The sequence below is a fragment of the Aythya ferina genome (genome assembly GCF_964211825.1).
Source record: "Aythya ferina genome assembly, contig: HAP1_SCAFFOLD_818, whole genome shotgun sequence".
NCBI classification, from domain to species: domain Eukaryota; kingdom Metazoa; phylum Chordata; class Aves; order Anseriformes; family Anatidae; genus Aythya; species Aythya ferina.
In genome coordinates this window covers 18698-33014 of record NW_028180925.1, presented here as the reverse complement: position 1 = coordinate 33014, position 14317 = coordinate 18698, and the positions used below count along the sequence as shown (strand labels likewise).

At 64.9% G+C, this 14317-nt stretch overlaps 1 protein-coding gene across 1 annotated transcript in view; it reads right to left on the bottom strand.

Moving 5' to 3' along the window:
• Positions 1–502: 502 nt before the first annotated feature.
• Positions 503–14317, bottom strand: part of NEURL4 (neuralized E3 ubiquitin protein ligase 4) — a gene marked incomplete at both ends in the record, with an annotated part of 31607 nt that continues 17792 nt past the window's right edge. Inside the window, 11 exon segments of the mRNA XM_084540456.1 lie at positions 503–593; positions 2026–2205; positions 4150–4308; positions 5263–5400; positions 6512–6533; positions 6822–6967; positions 7880–7978; positions 8849–9064; positions 10363–10508; positions 11127–11249; positions 14038–14207. Coding sequence (XP_084396582.1) covers positions 503–593; positions 2026–2205; positions 4150–4308; positions 5263–5400; positions 6512–6533; positions 6822–6967; positions 7880–7978; positions 8849–9064; positions 10363–10508; positions 11127–11249; positions 14038–14207 — 1490 coding nt within the window.

Genomic DNA, 14317 nt, shown 5'->3' with positions numbered 1-14317 from the left:
CCCCCCAGCCCCATAGATTTGGGGTCAGACCCCCCCGCCCCACGGATTTGGGGTCCCAGCCCCATAGATTTGGGGTCCCAGCCCCCCCACCCCATAGATGGGGGATCCCTGAGCCCCCCAGCCCCCCCCACCCCACGGATTTGGGGTCCCAGCCCCCCCAGCCCCATAGATGGGGGGTCCCAGCCCCATAGATTTAAGGTCCCAGCCCCCCCACCCCATAGATTGGGGGTCCCTGAGACCCCCACCCCCCCCAGCCCCATAGATTTGGGGTCAGACCCCCCCTGCCCCACGGATTTGGGGTCCCAGCCCCCCCAGCCCCATAGATGGGGGGTCCCAGCCCCATAGATTTGGGGTCAGACCCCCCCGGCCCCACAGATGTGGGGTGATGGAGCCCCCAGCCCCATAGATGGGGGGTCCCTGAGCCCCCCACCCTGTCCCCAGTCCCCCAGATTTGGGGTCAGACCCCCGCCGCCCCACAGATTTGGGGTCGCCCCCCCCTCACCGTCCACCACATCGGCCTTCTCCACGTCCCCCCGGGCCCGGGCGTCCCCCCCGTCCCCCCCCACGTCGGCCACGTCCGAGACGATCGTCACCTGGGGGGGGTCAGGGGTCAGGGGTCGGGGGTCAGGGGTCGGGGATCGGGGGTCGGGGGTCGGGGGTCAGGGGTCCCTCCGACCCCACCCCCCATCCCTGCTACACCCCCAGCCCCCCCAATGCCCCCAGTTCCCCCATAACCCCCCGACCCTATAACGGCCCCATAAATCCCCTATAATGACCCCACAGCCCCCCCCCCGCTCACACTGCCCGTACAGATCCCCCAGCACTTGGCAGGGCTGCGGGACCCCATCCCCAACCCCCCCCACCCCATAACCCCCCCATTTACCCCCATATCCCTGACCCCCCCGACCCCATAACGAGCCCATAACGACCCCACATATCCCCTATAGCCCCCCCCGCTCACACTGCCCATATAGATCCACCAGCACTCGGCAGGGCTGCGGGACCCCGTCCCCAACCCCCCGACCCCATAACCCCCCCCCAACCCCCTGACCCTATATGACCCTATATGACCCTATATAACCCTATATGACCCCGTAACGACCCTATATGACCCCCCCCTGCTCACACTGCCCGTATAGATCCACCAGCACTCGGCAGGGCTGCGGGACCCCATCCCCAACCCCCCCCCACCCCATAAACTCCCTGACCCCATAACCCCCCCCTGACCCTATAATGACCCTATATGACCCCATAACGCCCCTATATGACCCCATAAATCCCCTATGACCCCCACCTGCTCACACTGCCCATATAAATCCACCAGCACTCGGCAGGGGCTGCGGGACCCCGTCCCCAACCCCCCCGACCCCATAACCCCCCCCCCCCAACCCCCTGATCCTATATAACCCTATATGACCCCATAACGCCCCTATATGACCCCATAAATCCCCTATAACCCCCCCCTGCTCACACTGCCCATATAAATCCATGAGCACTCGGCAGGGCTGCGGGACCCCATCCCTGACCCCCCCTGACCCCCCCCATTTCCCCCATTTCCCCCTTGACCTCATGACCCCCCCAACCCCCTAACGCCCCTATATGACCCTATATAACCCTATATGACCATATGACCCCCACCTGCTCACACTGCCCGTACAGATCCACGAGCACTCGGCAGGGCTGCGGGACCCCATCCCCAACCCCCCCTGACCCCATAACCCCCCCCCGAATCCTTGACCCTATAATGACCCTATATGACCCCTTAACGACCCTATATGACCCCATATGACCCCACAAATCCCCTATAGCCCCCACCTGCTCACACTGCCCATATAAATCCCCCAGCACTCGGCAGGGCTGTGGGACCCCAACCCCAACCCCCCCGACCCCATAACGCCCCCCCCCAACCCCCTGACCCTATATAACCCTATATAACCCTGTATGACCCTATACGACCCCATAACGCCCCTATATGACCCTATAACGGCCCTATATGACCCTATAACGGCCCTATATGACCCCCACCTGCTCACACTGCCCGTACAGATCCACCAGCACTCGGCAGGGCTGCGGGACCCCCCCCGCGGCCACCCCCTGGTCGGCGCCGTCCACGTAGAGGTGCAGCCGCCCCCCCCCGTCCAGCAGCAGCCCCAGCACCGTGCCCACCGGCAGCGAGTCCAGGTTGGGGCCGTAGCAGTCCCGGATCTGGGGGGGGGGGCACAAAAATATTGGGGGGGTCACAGGGGGGGTCCTAGGGGGTCCTGGGGGAATTTGGGGGGGTCCTGGGGGGATTTGGGGGGGATTTGGGGGGGTCCCTGGGGGAGCAGCGAGTCCAGGTTGGAGCCGTAGCAGTCCTGGATCTGGGGGGGGGGCACAAAAATATTGGGGGGGTCACTGGGGGGGTCCCCCTGGGATATGGGGGGGTCCTGGGGGGGTAACAGGGGGAATTGGGGGGGCTGGGGGGGCCTGGGGGGGGGCTCTGGGGGTCATTGGGGAGGTGCTTGGGGGGATTTGGGGGGGTTGGGGGGGCTTTGGGGGTGCTGGGGGGGTCCTGGGGGGACTTGGGGGGGTCCTGGGGGGGGAAGGGGGGGAACTGGGGGGGTCTGGGGGGATTTGGGGGGGCCTTTGGGGGTCTTTGGGGGGGCTCTGGGGGAGCAGCGAGTCCAGGTTGGGGCCGTAGCAGTCCCGGATCTGGGGGGGGGCCACAAAAATATTGGGGGGGTCCTGGGGGGAGAATGGGGGGGGTTTGGGGGGATTTGGGGGGGGTAACAGGGGGAATTGGGGGGGGTCCTGGGGGGGTCTGGGGGGGTTGGGGGGGCTTTGGGGGGCCTGGGAGGGGCTCTGAGGGTCACTGGGGGGGGTCTGGGGGGGTCTGGGGAGGGTCCTGGGGGGTCATTGGGAGGGTCCTGGGGGGGAAGGGGGGGTCTGGGGGGATTTGGGGGGGTCCTGGGGGGGCTTTGGGGGGGCTCTGGGGGAGCAGCGTGTGCGGGTTGGGGCCGTAGCAGTCCCAGGTCCTTTGGGTCACTTTTGGGTCCATATGGGGTGATTTTGGGTCCATTTGGGGCGATTTTGGGGTTATTTAGGGCGTTTTGGGGGCGTTTTGTCACCTTCCGGGCGTTGTGGAAGACGCTGCGGCACAACAGCAGCTTTGGGGGGGCAGTTTGGGGCACTTTGGGGCCATTTGGTGCTATGTGGGGGCTATTTGGGGTCATTTAAGGCAGTTTTGGGGCTATTTGGGGTAGTTTTGGGGTCTTTGGGATTTTTTGAGGGGACATTTTTGGGGCTGTTTTGGGGCCATCTGGAGCTGTTTTGGGGCAGTTTTGTGGCAGTTTGGGGCTGTTTTGGGGCTCTTTAGGGCTCTTTAGGGCACTTTTGGGTCCATTTGGGGCGATTTTGGGGTTATTTAGGGCGATTTTGGGGCGTTTTGTCACCTTCCAGGCGTTGTGGAAGACGCTGCGGTGCTGCAGCAGCTTTGGGTCAATGTGGGGGTCATTTGGGGCTCTTTGGGGAGCTTTTGGGTCTCTTTGGGGTCATTTAAGGCAGTTTTGGGGCTATTTGGGGTCATTTAAGGTGGTTTTGGGTCTCTTTGGGATCATTTAAGGCAGTTTTGGAGCTATTTGGGGTGGTTTTGGGGTCTTTGGGATTTTGGGGGGGGGACATTTTGGAGGCTGTTTTGGGGCCATCTGGAGCTGTTTTGGGGCAGTTTTGGGGTTCTTTAGGGCTCTTTAGGGCACTTTTGGGTCCATTTGGGGCGATTTTGGGTCCATTTGGGGCGATTCTGGGGTTATTTAGGGCGATTTTGGGGCGTTTTGTCACCTTCTGGGTGTTGTGGAAGACGCTGCGGCGCTGCAGCAGCTTTGGGTCAATTTGGGGGCTCTTTGGGGCCATTTGGTGCTATGTGGGGGCTATTTGGGGTCATTTAAGGCAGTTTTGGTGCTATTTGAGGTGGATTTGGGGTCTTTGGGATTTTTTTGAGGGGACATTTTTGGGGCTGTTTTGGGGCCATCTGGAGCTGTTTTGGGGCAGTTTGGGGCTTTTTTGGGGCTCTTTAGGGCTGTTTAGGGCACTTTTGGGTCCATTTGGGGCGATTTTGGGTCCGTTTGGGGCGATTTTGGGGTTATTTGGGGCGTTTTTGGGGCGTTTTGTCACCTTGCGGGCGTTGTGGAAGACGCTGCGGCGCTGCAGGAGCCAGGCCGAGCGCTTGACGCCGGCGGCGGAGGCGGGGAAGGGGAAGCGCTCGGGGGGGGCCGCGGTGACCCCCAGGGCCAGCGAGGAGCTCCACTGAGGGTTCAGCGCGTCGATCCGCACCTGCGGGGCAAAAACGCTAAAAAACCCGAAAAATACACTAAAAACGCCCTGAGAAACAGTAAAAACGCCCTGAAAAACATTAAAAACGCCCCCCAAACCCTAAAAACCCCTAAAACCCCCTAAAAAAAACACTAAAGACGCCCTGAGAAACACTAAAAACCCTAAAAACGCCACCCAAATCCTAAAATCCCCTAACCCCCCTAAAAAAAACACTAAAAACGCCCTGAGAAACAGTAAAAACACCCTGAAAAACCCTCAAAATGCCCCCCAAATCCTAAAAACCCCTAAAATCCCCTAAAAAAAATTAAAAATGCCCTTTAAAACCCTAAAAACCCTAAAAACATCCCCCCAAAATCCTAAAAAAAAAATAAAAAACAACTAAAAGTGCACTTAAAAACCCTAAAGATGGCCCCCCAAACCCTAAAATCCCCTAAAAAACTAAAAATGCCCTGAAAAACCCTAAAAACGCCCCCCCAAATCCTAAAAAAAAAATAACCCTAAAAAACAACTAAAAGACTAAAAACCTAAAACAACTAAAAAACAACTAAAAAACAACTAAAAAACTAAAAATGCCCTGAAAAACCCTAAAAACACCCCCCAAATCCTGAAAACCCCTAAACCCCCCTAAAAAACAACTAAAAGTGCACTTAAAAACCCTCAAAATGCCCCCCAAATCCTAAACCCCCCTAAAAAAACACTAATGGGTAAAAAAAACTCCATGATGACGTCACATCCTGATGACATCACACCCCTGATGACGTCACGCCCCCCTGATGACGTCACACCCCTTGGCCACACCCCTCCCACCCAGACCCCACCGCAGTGCATAACCCAATGATGTCACCCCCCAGGCTGACATCACCCCCCTGGGATGACGTCACCCCCCGATGACATCACCCCCTGATGACGTCACACACTGATGACGTCACGCCCCCCCCCCGGTGACGTCACTACCTGGAAGAGGCGGCCGGGGGGCAGCGGCTGAGCCACCAGCACCAGCCCCTGGTTGTAGCTGGAGACGCGCGTGGCCGTGCGGTTGCCGTTGGACAGGAGGATGTTGCGGCCGTGGCTGGGCAGGAAGGTGGGCGGGCCCTGGGGGCGGGGCCAAAGGGGGCGGGGCCAAAGGGGGCGGGGTCAGAGTGGGGAGGGGTCAGAGGGGGTGGGGGCATGGGGTGGGGTCATGGGGTGGGAGCATGGTGGGGTGAGGGCAGGAAGGGGTTAACAGGGGTGGGGGGAATGGGGCGGGGCCAGAGGGGGCGTGGTCAGATGGGGGCGGGGCCAGAGGGGGCGGGGTCACGGGGAGGAGGAGTCAGAGGGGGCGGGGTCAGAGGGGGTGGGGGCATGGGGTGGGGGCATGGGGTGGGGGCATGGTGGGGTGAGGGCAGGAAGGGGTTAACAGGGGCGGGGGTAAAGGGGCGTGGCCATATGGGGGCGTGGCCACGAGTGGGAGGAGCCATAGGGAGGCGGGGACAGAGTGGGCGAGGTCAGAGTGGGTGGGGTCAGAATGGGTGAGGGCAGGAAGGGGTTAACAGGGGTGGGGGGAATGGGGTGGGGCCAGAGGGGGCGGGGTCAGAATGGGTGGGGTCACAAGGGGTGAAGGCAGGAAGGGGTTAACAGGGGCAGGGGTAATGGGGCGGGGCCAGAGGAGGCGTGGTCATAGGGGGCGTGGCCACAGGGGGGCGGGGTCAGATGGGGCGGGGTCAGAGTGGGTGGGGTCACGGGGTGGGGGCATGGGGTGGGGGCATGGTGGGGTGAGGGCAGGAAGGGGTTAACAGGGGTGGGGGGAATGGGGCGGGGCCAGAGGGGGCGTGGTCAGATGGGGGCGGGGCCAGAGGGGGCGGGGTCACGGGGAGGAGGAGTCAGAGGGAGCGGGGTCAGAGGGGGTGGGGTCATGGGGTGGGGGCATGGTGGGGTGAGGGCAGGAAGGGGTTAACAGGGGCGGGGTAAAGGGGCGTGGCCATATGGGGGCGTGGCCACGAGTGGGAGGAGCCATAGGGAGGCGGGGACAGAGTGGGCGAGGTCAGAGTGGGTGGGGTCAGAATGGGTGAGGGCAGGAAGGGGTTAACAGGGGTGGGGGAATGGGGCGGGGCCAGAGGGGGCGGGGTCAGAGGGGGAGGGGTCCGAATGGGTGGAGTCAGAGGGGGTGAGGGTAGGAAGGGGTTAATGGGTTAAGAAGGGGCGTGGTCAGTGGGGGTGGGGGCACCGCCTGGTGACCCCCAGGGCCCCTCCCAGTGCCCCCAGTGTGCCCCATCCCCCCCCCAGTCCCATCCCAGTGCCCCCCAGTCCCCCCCCATCCCTCTCCCAGTCCCTCCCAGTCCCCTCCCAGTATCCCCCAGTACCCCCCATGCCCTTCCCAGTCCTTCCCAATCCCTCCCAGTCCCCTCCCAGTGCCCCCCAATATCCCCCAGTACCCCCCCATCCCCCTCCCAGTCCCCCCCCATCCTCCTCCCAGTCCCTCCCAGTCCCCCCCAGTCCCTACCCACCCCCTCCCAGTCCCCCCCCCAAGGACTCACGGTGGGGGGGGAGGTGGCGGTGGGGGAGGGGCTGGGGGTGGGGGAGGGGCTGGGGGTGCCGCTGCCCCCCCCCCTCGCCCCCCCCCCGCGCTGACGATGGACACGGCCGTCACCCGCCCGTACAGGTCCAGGGCCACGAAGGCGTTCTGGGGGGGGGGGGGAGGGGCGGTGACGTCATCACCGTGACGTCAGCGCCGTGACGTCAGCGCCGGGGAGGTCGCGCGGGTGTGATGATGTCATAGCCCCTCCCCCCTCCCCATCGGTGATGTGATGTCATAGGTGGGGGGATTCCCGGGGGGGGGGGGGGGGGGGGGGGGTGTAGGGAGGGTGGTGATGTCATAGCCACGCCCTGTGACGTCATAGCTGTGACTTGTGATGTCACAGCCACGCCCTGTGACGTCATAGCTGTGAGTTGTGATGTCATAGCCACACCCTGTGATGTCACAGCCACGCCCAGGCAAAGGGTGAGGGTGGGGGAATCCCCGTGACGTCACAGGGGAGCCCCTCCCAGGCAGGATGTGACGTCACGGAGGCCCCTGTGACGTCAGAGACCCGGTGACGTCACCCAAGCCGTGACATCACCCAGCTGGATGATGTCACGCAAGTGATGACGTCACCCAGCCCCATGATGTCATCCAGCTCGATGACGTCACTCTGCTTGATGACGTCACCCAACCCGATGACAACACCCCACCTGATGACATCACCCCACCCGGTGATGTCATCCAACCCGATGACATCACCCAACCCAATGACATCACCTGGCCCAATGACATCACCCGACGCGATGACATCACTGTGACGTCACCGCGATGACGTCACCCGGGGGCTTGGGGGGCCACCACTGGAACAAACCCATGGGGGGGGAGGGGTTGTGACATCACCAGACAGGTGACGTCACGGGGCGATGACGTCACGGGGTGATGACATCACAGGGCGATGACGCCATGGGGCGGTGACGTCACAGGGTGATGACGTCACGGGGTGATTGATGACGTCACAGGGCGATGACGTCACGGGGCGGGTTGATGACGTCACGGGGCGGTTGATGGCGTCACCTTGGCCACGCCGGTGGCCGCGGGCCCCATGTCCTCGCCGTCCACCAGGATGTGCATCGAGTCGTCCGCCCCGCGCCGCACCCCCAGACGGTTCCCAACCTGGGGGGGGGGCGGAAATCAGGGACCCCCCCCCACAACACGACCCCCCCCGGGACCCCCCCAAACCACCCAGGACCCCCCAGGACCCCCCCCAGCCCCACCCAGGACCTCCCAGACCCCCCAAATCCCCCCAAAATTCCACAGAGCCCCCCCCAACCCCCCAGGACCCCCCCCAGCCTCACTCAGGACCCCCCCAGAACCCCCCCCAGGACCCTTCAACCCCCCCCCAACCCCCCTAAAAGACCCCCCAGTGCCACTCAGGACCCCCTTGACCCCCCCAAAACCCAAGCCAGACCCCTCCCAGGACCCCCCCCCAGCCCCTCCTAACCCCCCCAGGACCCCCCCCAGGCTCCCCCTACCCCCCCCTACCCCCCCCAACCCCCCCATAACCCCCCCCAAGACCCCCTGACCCCCCCCCACAACACCCCCCTCACCTCCCCCAGCCCCCCAGATCCCTCCCAAGACCTCCCAGTGCCCCCCACCCCCACCAAAGAACCCCCAACCCCCCCCAGGACCCCCCAGCCCCCTCCCAACACCTCCAGCCTCCCCCAGACCCCCCAGCCCCCTCCCAAATCCCCCCAGCCTCCCCCAGGACCCCCCCAAGACCCCCTCAGCCCACCCTTCGACCCCCCCCCGGACCCCCCCAAAACCCCCCAGCCCCCCCCATCCCCCCCCCATCCCCTCCCATCCCCCCCAGCCCCTCCCAGGACCCCCCCACCCCCCCCCCAGCCCCCTCCCAACCCCCCCAAGAACCCCCAGACCCTCCCAGGACCCCCCCCAACCCCCTCCCATCCCCCCACCCGACCCCCTCAGCCCCCCCCAGCCCCCTCCCACCCCCCCCCACCCCCCCCCAGCCCCCCCCCCACTCACGGCCAGCCTCTCCAGGTTGACCCCGTAGTTGTGGCGGGCGGGGGTCCCGTTGCGCCGCACCTCGGCCCCCGCCACCACCCAGCTGGGGGGGCCGGGCAGGTCCAGCAGGGAGGGGGGCAGCGCGGGGGGGCCGGGGGGGCCCTGCCCGGGGGGCAACGCCGCCAGCCCCACCCGCACCGAGCCCGCCCAGCGCTCGTCCAGGGCCTCGATGCGCACCTGGGCAACAAGGGGTTAATGCTCGGGGGGCGGGGCTTGGGCCCCGGGGGGGCGGGGACAGCAGCAGGCCCCGCCCACCGGTGGTTAGTCACTCCTAGCCCTCCCCCCCCCGCCTGCTCCCATGCCTCAATTTGGACCTGGGCAGCAAGGGGTTAATGTTCAGGGGGAGGGACTTCTACCCGAGGGGGGCGTGGCTTAGAGCCAATGGGGCGTGGCCATCATCAGGCCCCGCCCACCGGTGGTTAGTCATGACTAGCCCCCCCCCCGGCCTGCTCCCATGACTCAATTTGGACCTGGGCAACAAGGGGTTAACGCTCGGGGGGCGGGGCTTCGACCCGAGGGGGCGTGGCTTTGACCCAAAGGGGAGGGCCCACCAGAAGGCCCCGCCCACTATTTGTTATTCACACCTACACCCTGCCCCACCTGCCCACACTTCTCAATTTGGATCTGGGCAGTGAAAGGTTAATGCTCAGGGGGCGTGGCTTAGGCCCTGGGGGCGTGGCTTGGACCCAAGGGGGGCGGGGTCACCCGTAGGCCCCGCCCACCATTGGTTAACCCCACCCCAATGCCACTCCCCCATGACCCCCAGTGACCCCGCCCCAGTGACCCCACCCCAGGTGGGCGTGTCCCCCTTTGACCCCTCCCCCAGTGGGCGTGTCCATCATTAGCCCCGCCCGCAGTGGGCGTGTCCACCCTTGGCCCCGCACTTCCCATTCCCCCCTCCCCTCCCCAACCTCACCCCCATGACCCCCAGTGACCCCACCCCAGTGACCCCACCCCATGTGGGCGTGTCCCCCTTTGACCCCTCCCCCAGCGGGCGTGTCCACCCTTGGCCCCACCCCCAAATGGGCACATCCCATTCCCCCCTCCCCTCCCCAACCTCACCCCCATGACCCCCAGTGACCCCACCCCAGGTGGGCGTGTCCCCCCTTGACCCCGCCCCCAGTGGGCGTGTCCCCCATTAGCCCCACCCCCTGTGGGCGTTTCCTACCCCTCCTAGTCCACAACCCCACCCCAATGCAATCCCCAATGACACCCCCATGACCCCCAGTGACCCCGCCCCAGTGACCCCACCCCCCATGGGCGTGTCCCAGTTAACCCCGCCCCCAGTGGGCGTGTCCCCCACTAGCCCCACCCCCCATGTGTGTATCCCACCCCTCCCAGTGCCCTCCCCTACCCCACCCCAATGCCACCTCCCATGACCCCCAGTGACCCCGCCCCAGTGACCCCGCCCCATGTGGGCGTGTCCCCCCCTTGACCCCGCCCCCAGTGGGCGTGCCCCCCGTGTCCCCGCCCACCTCGAAGAGCTCCCCGTCCCGCAGCTGGGTCCTGCTGAAGACGACCCCGTGGCTGAAGCCCCCGACCCGCGCCGCGCGCTGCCCCTCCCCCGCCAGCGCCACGTTCTGCCCGCAGCTGGCGTGGAAACGGTGCCGGACCGGGGGGGCTGGGGGGGGGCACGGAGATGGGGGGGGTCAGGGGGGGTAACAAGGGGGGGGAGGGGCGGGGGGGTCACTAATGGGGGGGCACGGAAATGGGGGGGCATCGGGGGGGGGCACTAATGGGGGGGTACCTGGAGGGGAGGGTACTCGGGGGGGGCCCGGGGGGTCACTCATTGGGGGGGGAGCAATGGGGGGGGCACCAATGGGGGAGTTGCTGTCAGTGAGGGGGGTACTCAAGGGGGGGGGGGCATCAATGGGGGGAGCCCAGGGGGAGGGGAAACTGGGGGGGGGGGGGGCATTGGGATGGGGGACCCGGGGGGGGGGCATCAATGGGGGGGGGCATCAATTGGGGGGGGGTACCCGGGGGGGGGGGTCCCATCCTATTGGGAGGGGGGTCCCACCCTATAGGGGGGGCTCCCATCCTGCAGGGGGGGCTCCCAACCCACGGGGGGGGCGTCCCAACCCATGGGGGGGCTGTTCCCATCCCGGGGGGGTCCCACCCTTTGGGGGGGGGCTTCCCACCCCTCCCACCCTACAGAGGGGTCCCCACCCTATAGAGGGGCCCCCACCCTACAGAGGGGGTCCCTCCCGGCGGGGGGGGGGGGTCCCGGGGGTGCCCCCACCTGGTGACGGGGGGGGGGCCTTGTCGGGGGGGCCGTGCCCCAGGCTGTTGTCGGCGGGGCCGGGGGCGCCGGTGAGGGACACCTGGACACACTGCCCGTACAGGTCCACCACCGCGTACACCTCTGTGGGGCGGCCCCATAGCAACACCCACACCGGCACGGCCCCACAGCCCCACGGCCCCACAGCCCCACAACCCCCCAGCCCCATAGCAACACAGCCCCATAGCCCCAGAACCCCAAAACCCCATAACCCCACAGCCCCACAACCCCCCAGCCCCATAACCCCATAGCAACACCCACACCGGCACGGCCCCACGGCCCCACGGCCCCACAGCCCCACAGACACCCAGCCCCACAGCCCCACAACCCCCCAGCCCCATAACCCCACAGCCCCACAGCCCCACAGCCCCATAACCCCATAACCCCATAGCAACACCCACACATGGACACAGCCCCACAGCCCCACAACCCCCCAGCCCCATAACCCCACAGCCCCATAACCCCACAGCCCCATAACCCCATAGCAACACCCACACCGGCACGGCCCCACAGCCCCACAGACACCCAGCCCCACAGCCCCACAGCCCCACAGCCCCACAACCCCCCAGCCCCATAGCATCACAGCCCCATAGCCCCAGAACCCCAAAACCCCATAACCCCACAGCCCCACAACCCCACAGCCCCATAACCCCATAGCAACACCCACACCGGCACGGCCCCACAGCCCCACAGACACCCAGCCCCACAACCCCCCAGCCCCATAGCAACACAGCCCCATAGCCCCAGAACCCCCCAGCCCCATAACCCCACAGCCCCACAACCCCACAGCCCCATAACCCCATAGCAACACCCACACATGGACACGGCCCTATAGCCCCACAGCCCCCAGCCCCATAACCCCATAACCCCATAGCCCCATAGCAACACCCACACATGGACACAGCCCCACAGCCCCACAGCCCCAGAACCCCCCAGCCCCATAACCACACAGCACCGCGCCTCATAACCCCATAACCCCTGACCCCATAACCCCCTCCATGACCCCACAATCCCCCCGACCCCATAACGACCCCATAACCCTGTACGGGGGGCAGCCTAGAGGAGGCGACGCCCTGGTTCGTGATGATAACCCCATTACCTTCCTGACCCCATAACCCCTGACCCCATGACCCCATAACCCTATAACCACCCCCTGACCCCATAAGGACCCCATAAGGACCCCATAACCCCCATACCCGGGGGCAGCCCGGAGCAGGTGACACCCTGGTCTGTGCCATTAACCCCATTACCCTCCTGACCCCATAACCCCATAACCCATTACCCCACAACCCCCCTGACCCCATAACCCCCTCCATGACCCCATAACCCCCCTGACCCTATAAGGACCCTATAATGACCCCATAACCCCGTACCAGGGGGCAGCCCGGAGCAGGCGACGCCCTGGTCCATGAAGTTAACCCCATTACCCTCCTGACCCCATAACCCCATAACCCCACAACCCCATAACCCATTACCCCACAACCCCCCTGACCCTCTAGCCACCCCCCTGACCCTATAAGGACCCCATAACGACCCCCTGACCCCATACCCGGGGGCAGCCTGGAGCAGGCGACACCCTGGTCCATGAAGTTAACCCCATAATCCCTGACCCCATAACCCCATAACCCCCCTGACCCTATAAGGACCCCATAACGACCCCCTGACCCCGTACCGGGGGGCAGCCCGGAGCAGGCGACGCCCTGGTCCGTGCCATTAACCCCATTACCCTCCTGACCCCATAACCCCATAACCCCTGACCCCATGACCCCATAACCCTATAACCACCCCCCTGACCCTATAACGACCCCATAACCCCGTACCCGGGGGCAGCCCGGAGCAGGCGACGCCCTGGTTCATGCTGATAACCCCATTACCCCTCTGACCCCATAACCCCATCACCCCTGACCCCACAACCCCCCTGACCCTATAAGGACCCTATAAAGATCCTATAAGGGCCCTGTACCGGGGGGCAGCCTGGAGCAGGCGACGCCCTGGTCTATGAGGTTAACCCCATTACCCCATAACCCCTGACCCCATAACCCCATAACCCATGACCCCATAACCCCCCTGACCCTATAAGGACCCCATAACGACCCCCTGACCCCATACCCGGGGGCAGCCCGGAGCAGGCGACGCCCTGGTTCATGCTGATAACCCCATTACCCCCCTGACCCCATAACCCCATAACCCCTGACCCCATGACCCCATAACCCCCCTGACCCTATAAGGACCCCATAACGACCCCCTGACCCCGTACCCGGGGGCAGCCCGGAGCAGGCGACGCCCTGGTTCATGCTGATAACCCCATTACCCCCCTGACCCCATAACCCCATAACCCCACAACCCATTACCCCGCAACCCCCCTGACCCTATAACGACCCCATAACCCCATACCCGGGGGCAGCCCGGAGCAGGCGACGCCCTGGTCCATGAAGTTAACCCCATAACCCCCCTGACCCCATAACCCCATAACCCCACAACCCATGACCCCATAACCCTATAACCACCCCCCTGACCCTATAAGGACCCCATAACGACCCCATAACCCCATACCTGGGGGCAGCCTGGAGCAGGCGATGCCCTGGTCCGTGCCTTTAACCCCATTACCCTCTTGACCCCATAACCCCATAACCCCTGACCCCATGACCCCATAACCCTATAACCACCCCCCTGACCCTATAAGGACCCTATAACGACCCCATAACCCCGTACCGGGGGGCAGCCCGGAGCAGGTGACACCCTGGTCTGTGCCATTAACCCCATTACCCTCCTGACCCCATAACCCCATAACCCATGACCCCACAACCCCCCTGACCCTCTAACCACCCCCCTGACCCTATAAGGACCCCATAACGACCCCCTGACCCCGTACCCGGGGGCAGCCCGGAGCAGGCGACGCCCTGGTCCCTGCCGTCGATGAAGTATTTGAGGTCCCCGCGCGCCGTGCGCATCATCCCGATCCGCGCCCCCGTGCCCAGCGAGTCCAGGTCGCAGCCGTAGTTATTGCGCAGCGTGTTCCCGTCCTGCATCACCGCCGTGCCGCTGCGGGGACATTTGGGGACATTTAGGGACATTTGGGGACATTTGGGGACATTGGGGACATTGGGAACATTGGGGACATTGGGGACATTGGGAACATTGGGGTCACTGGG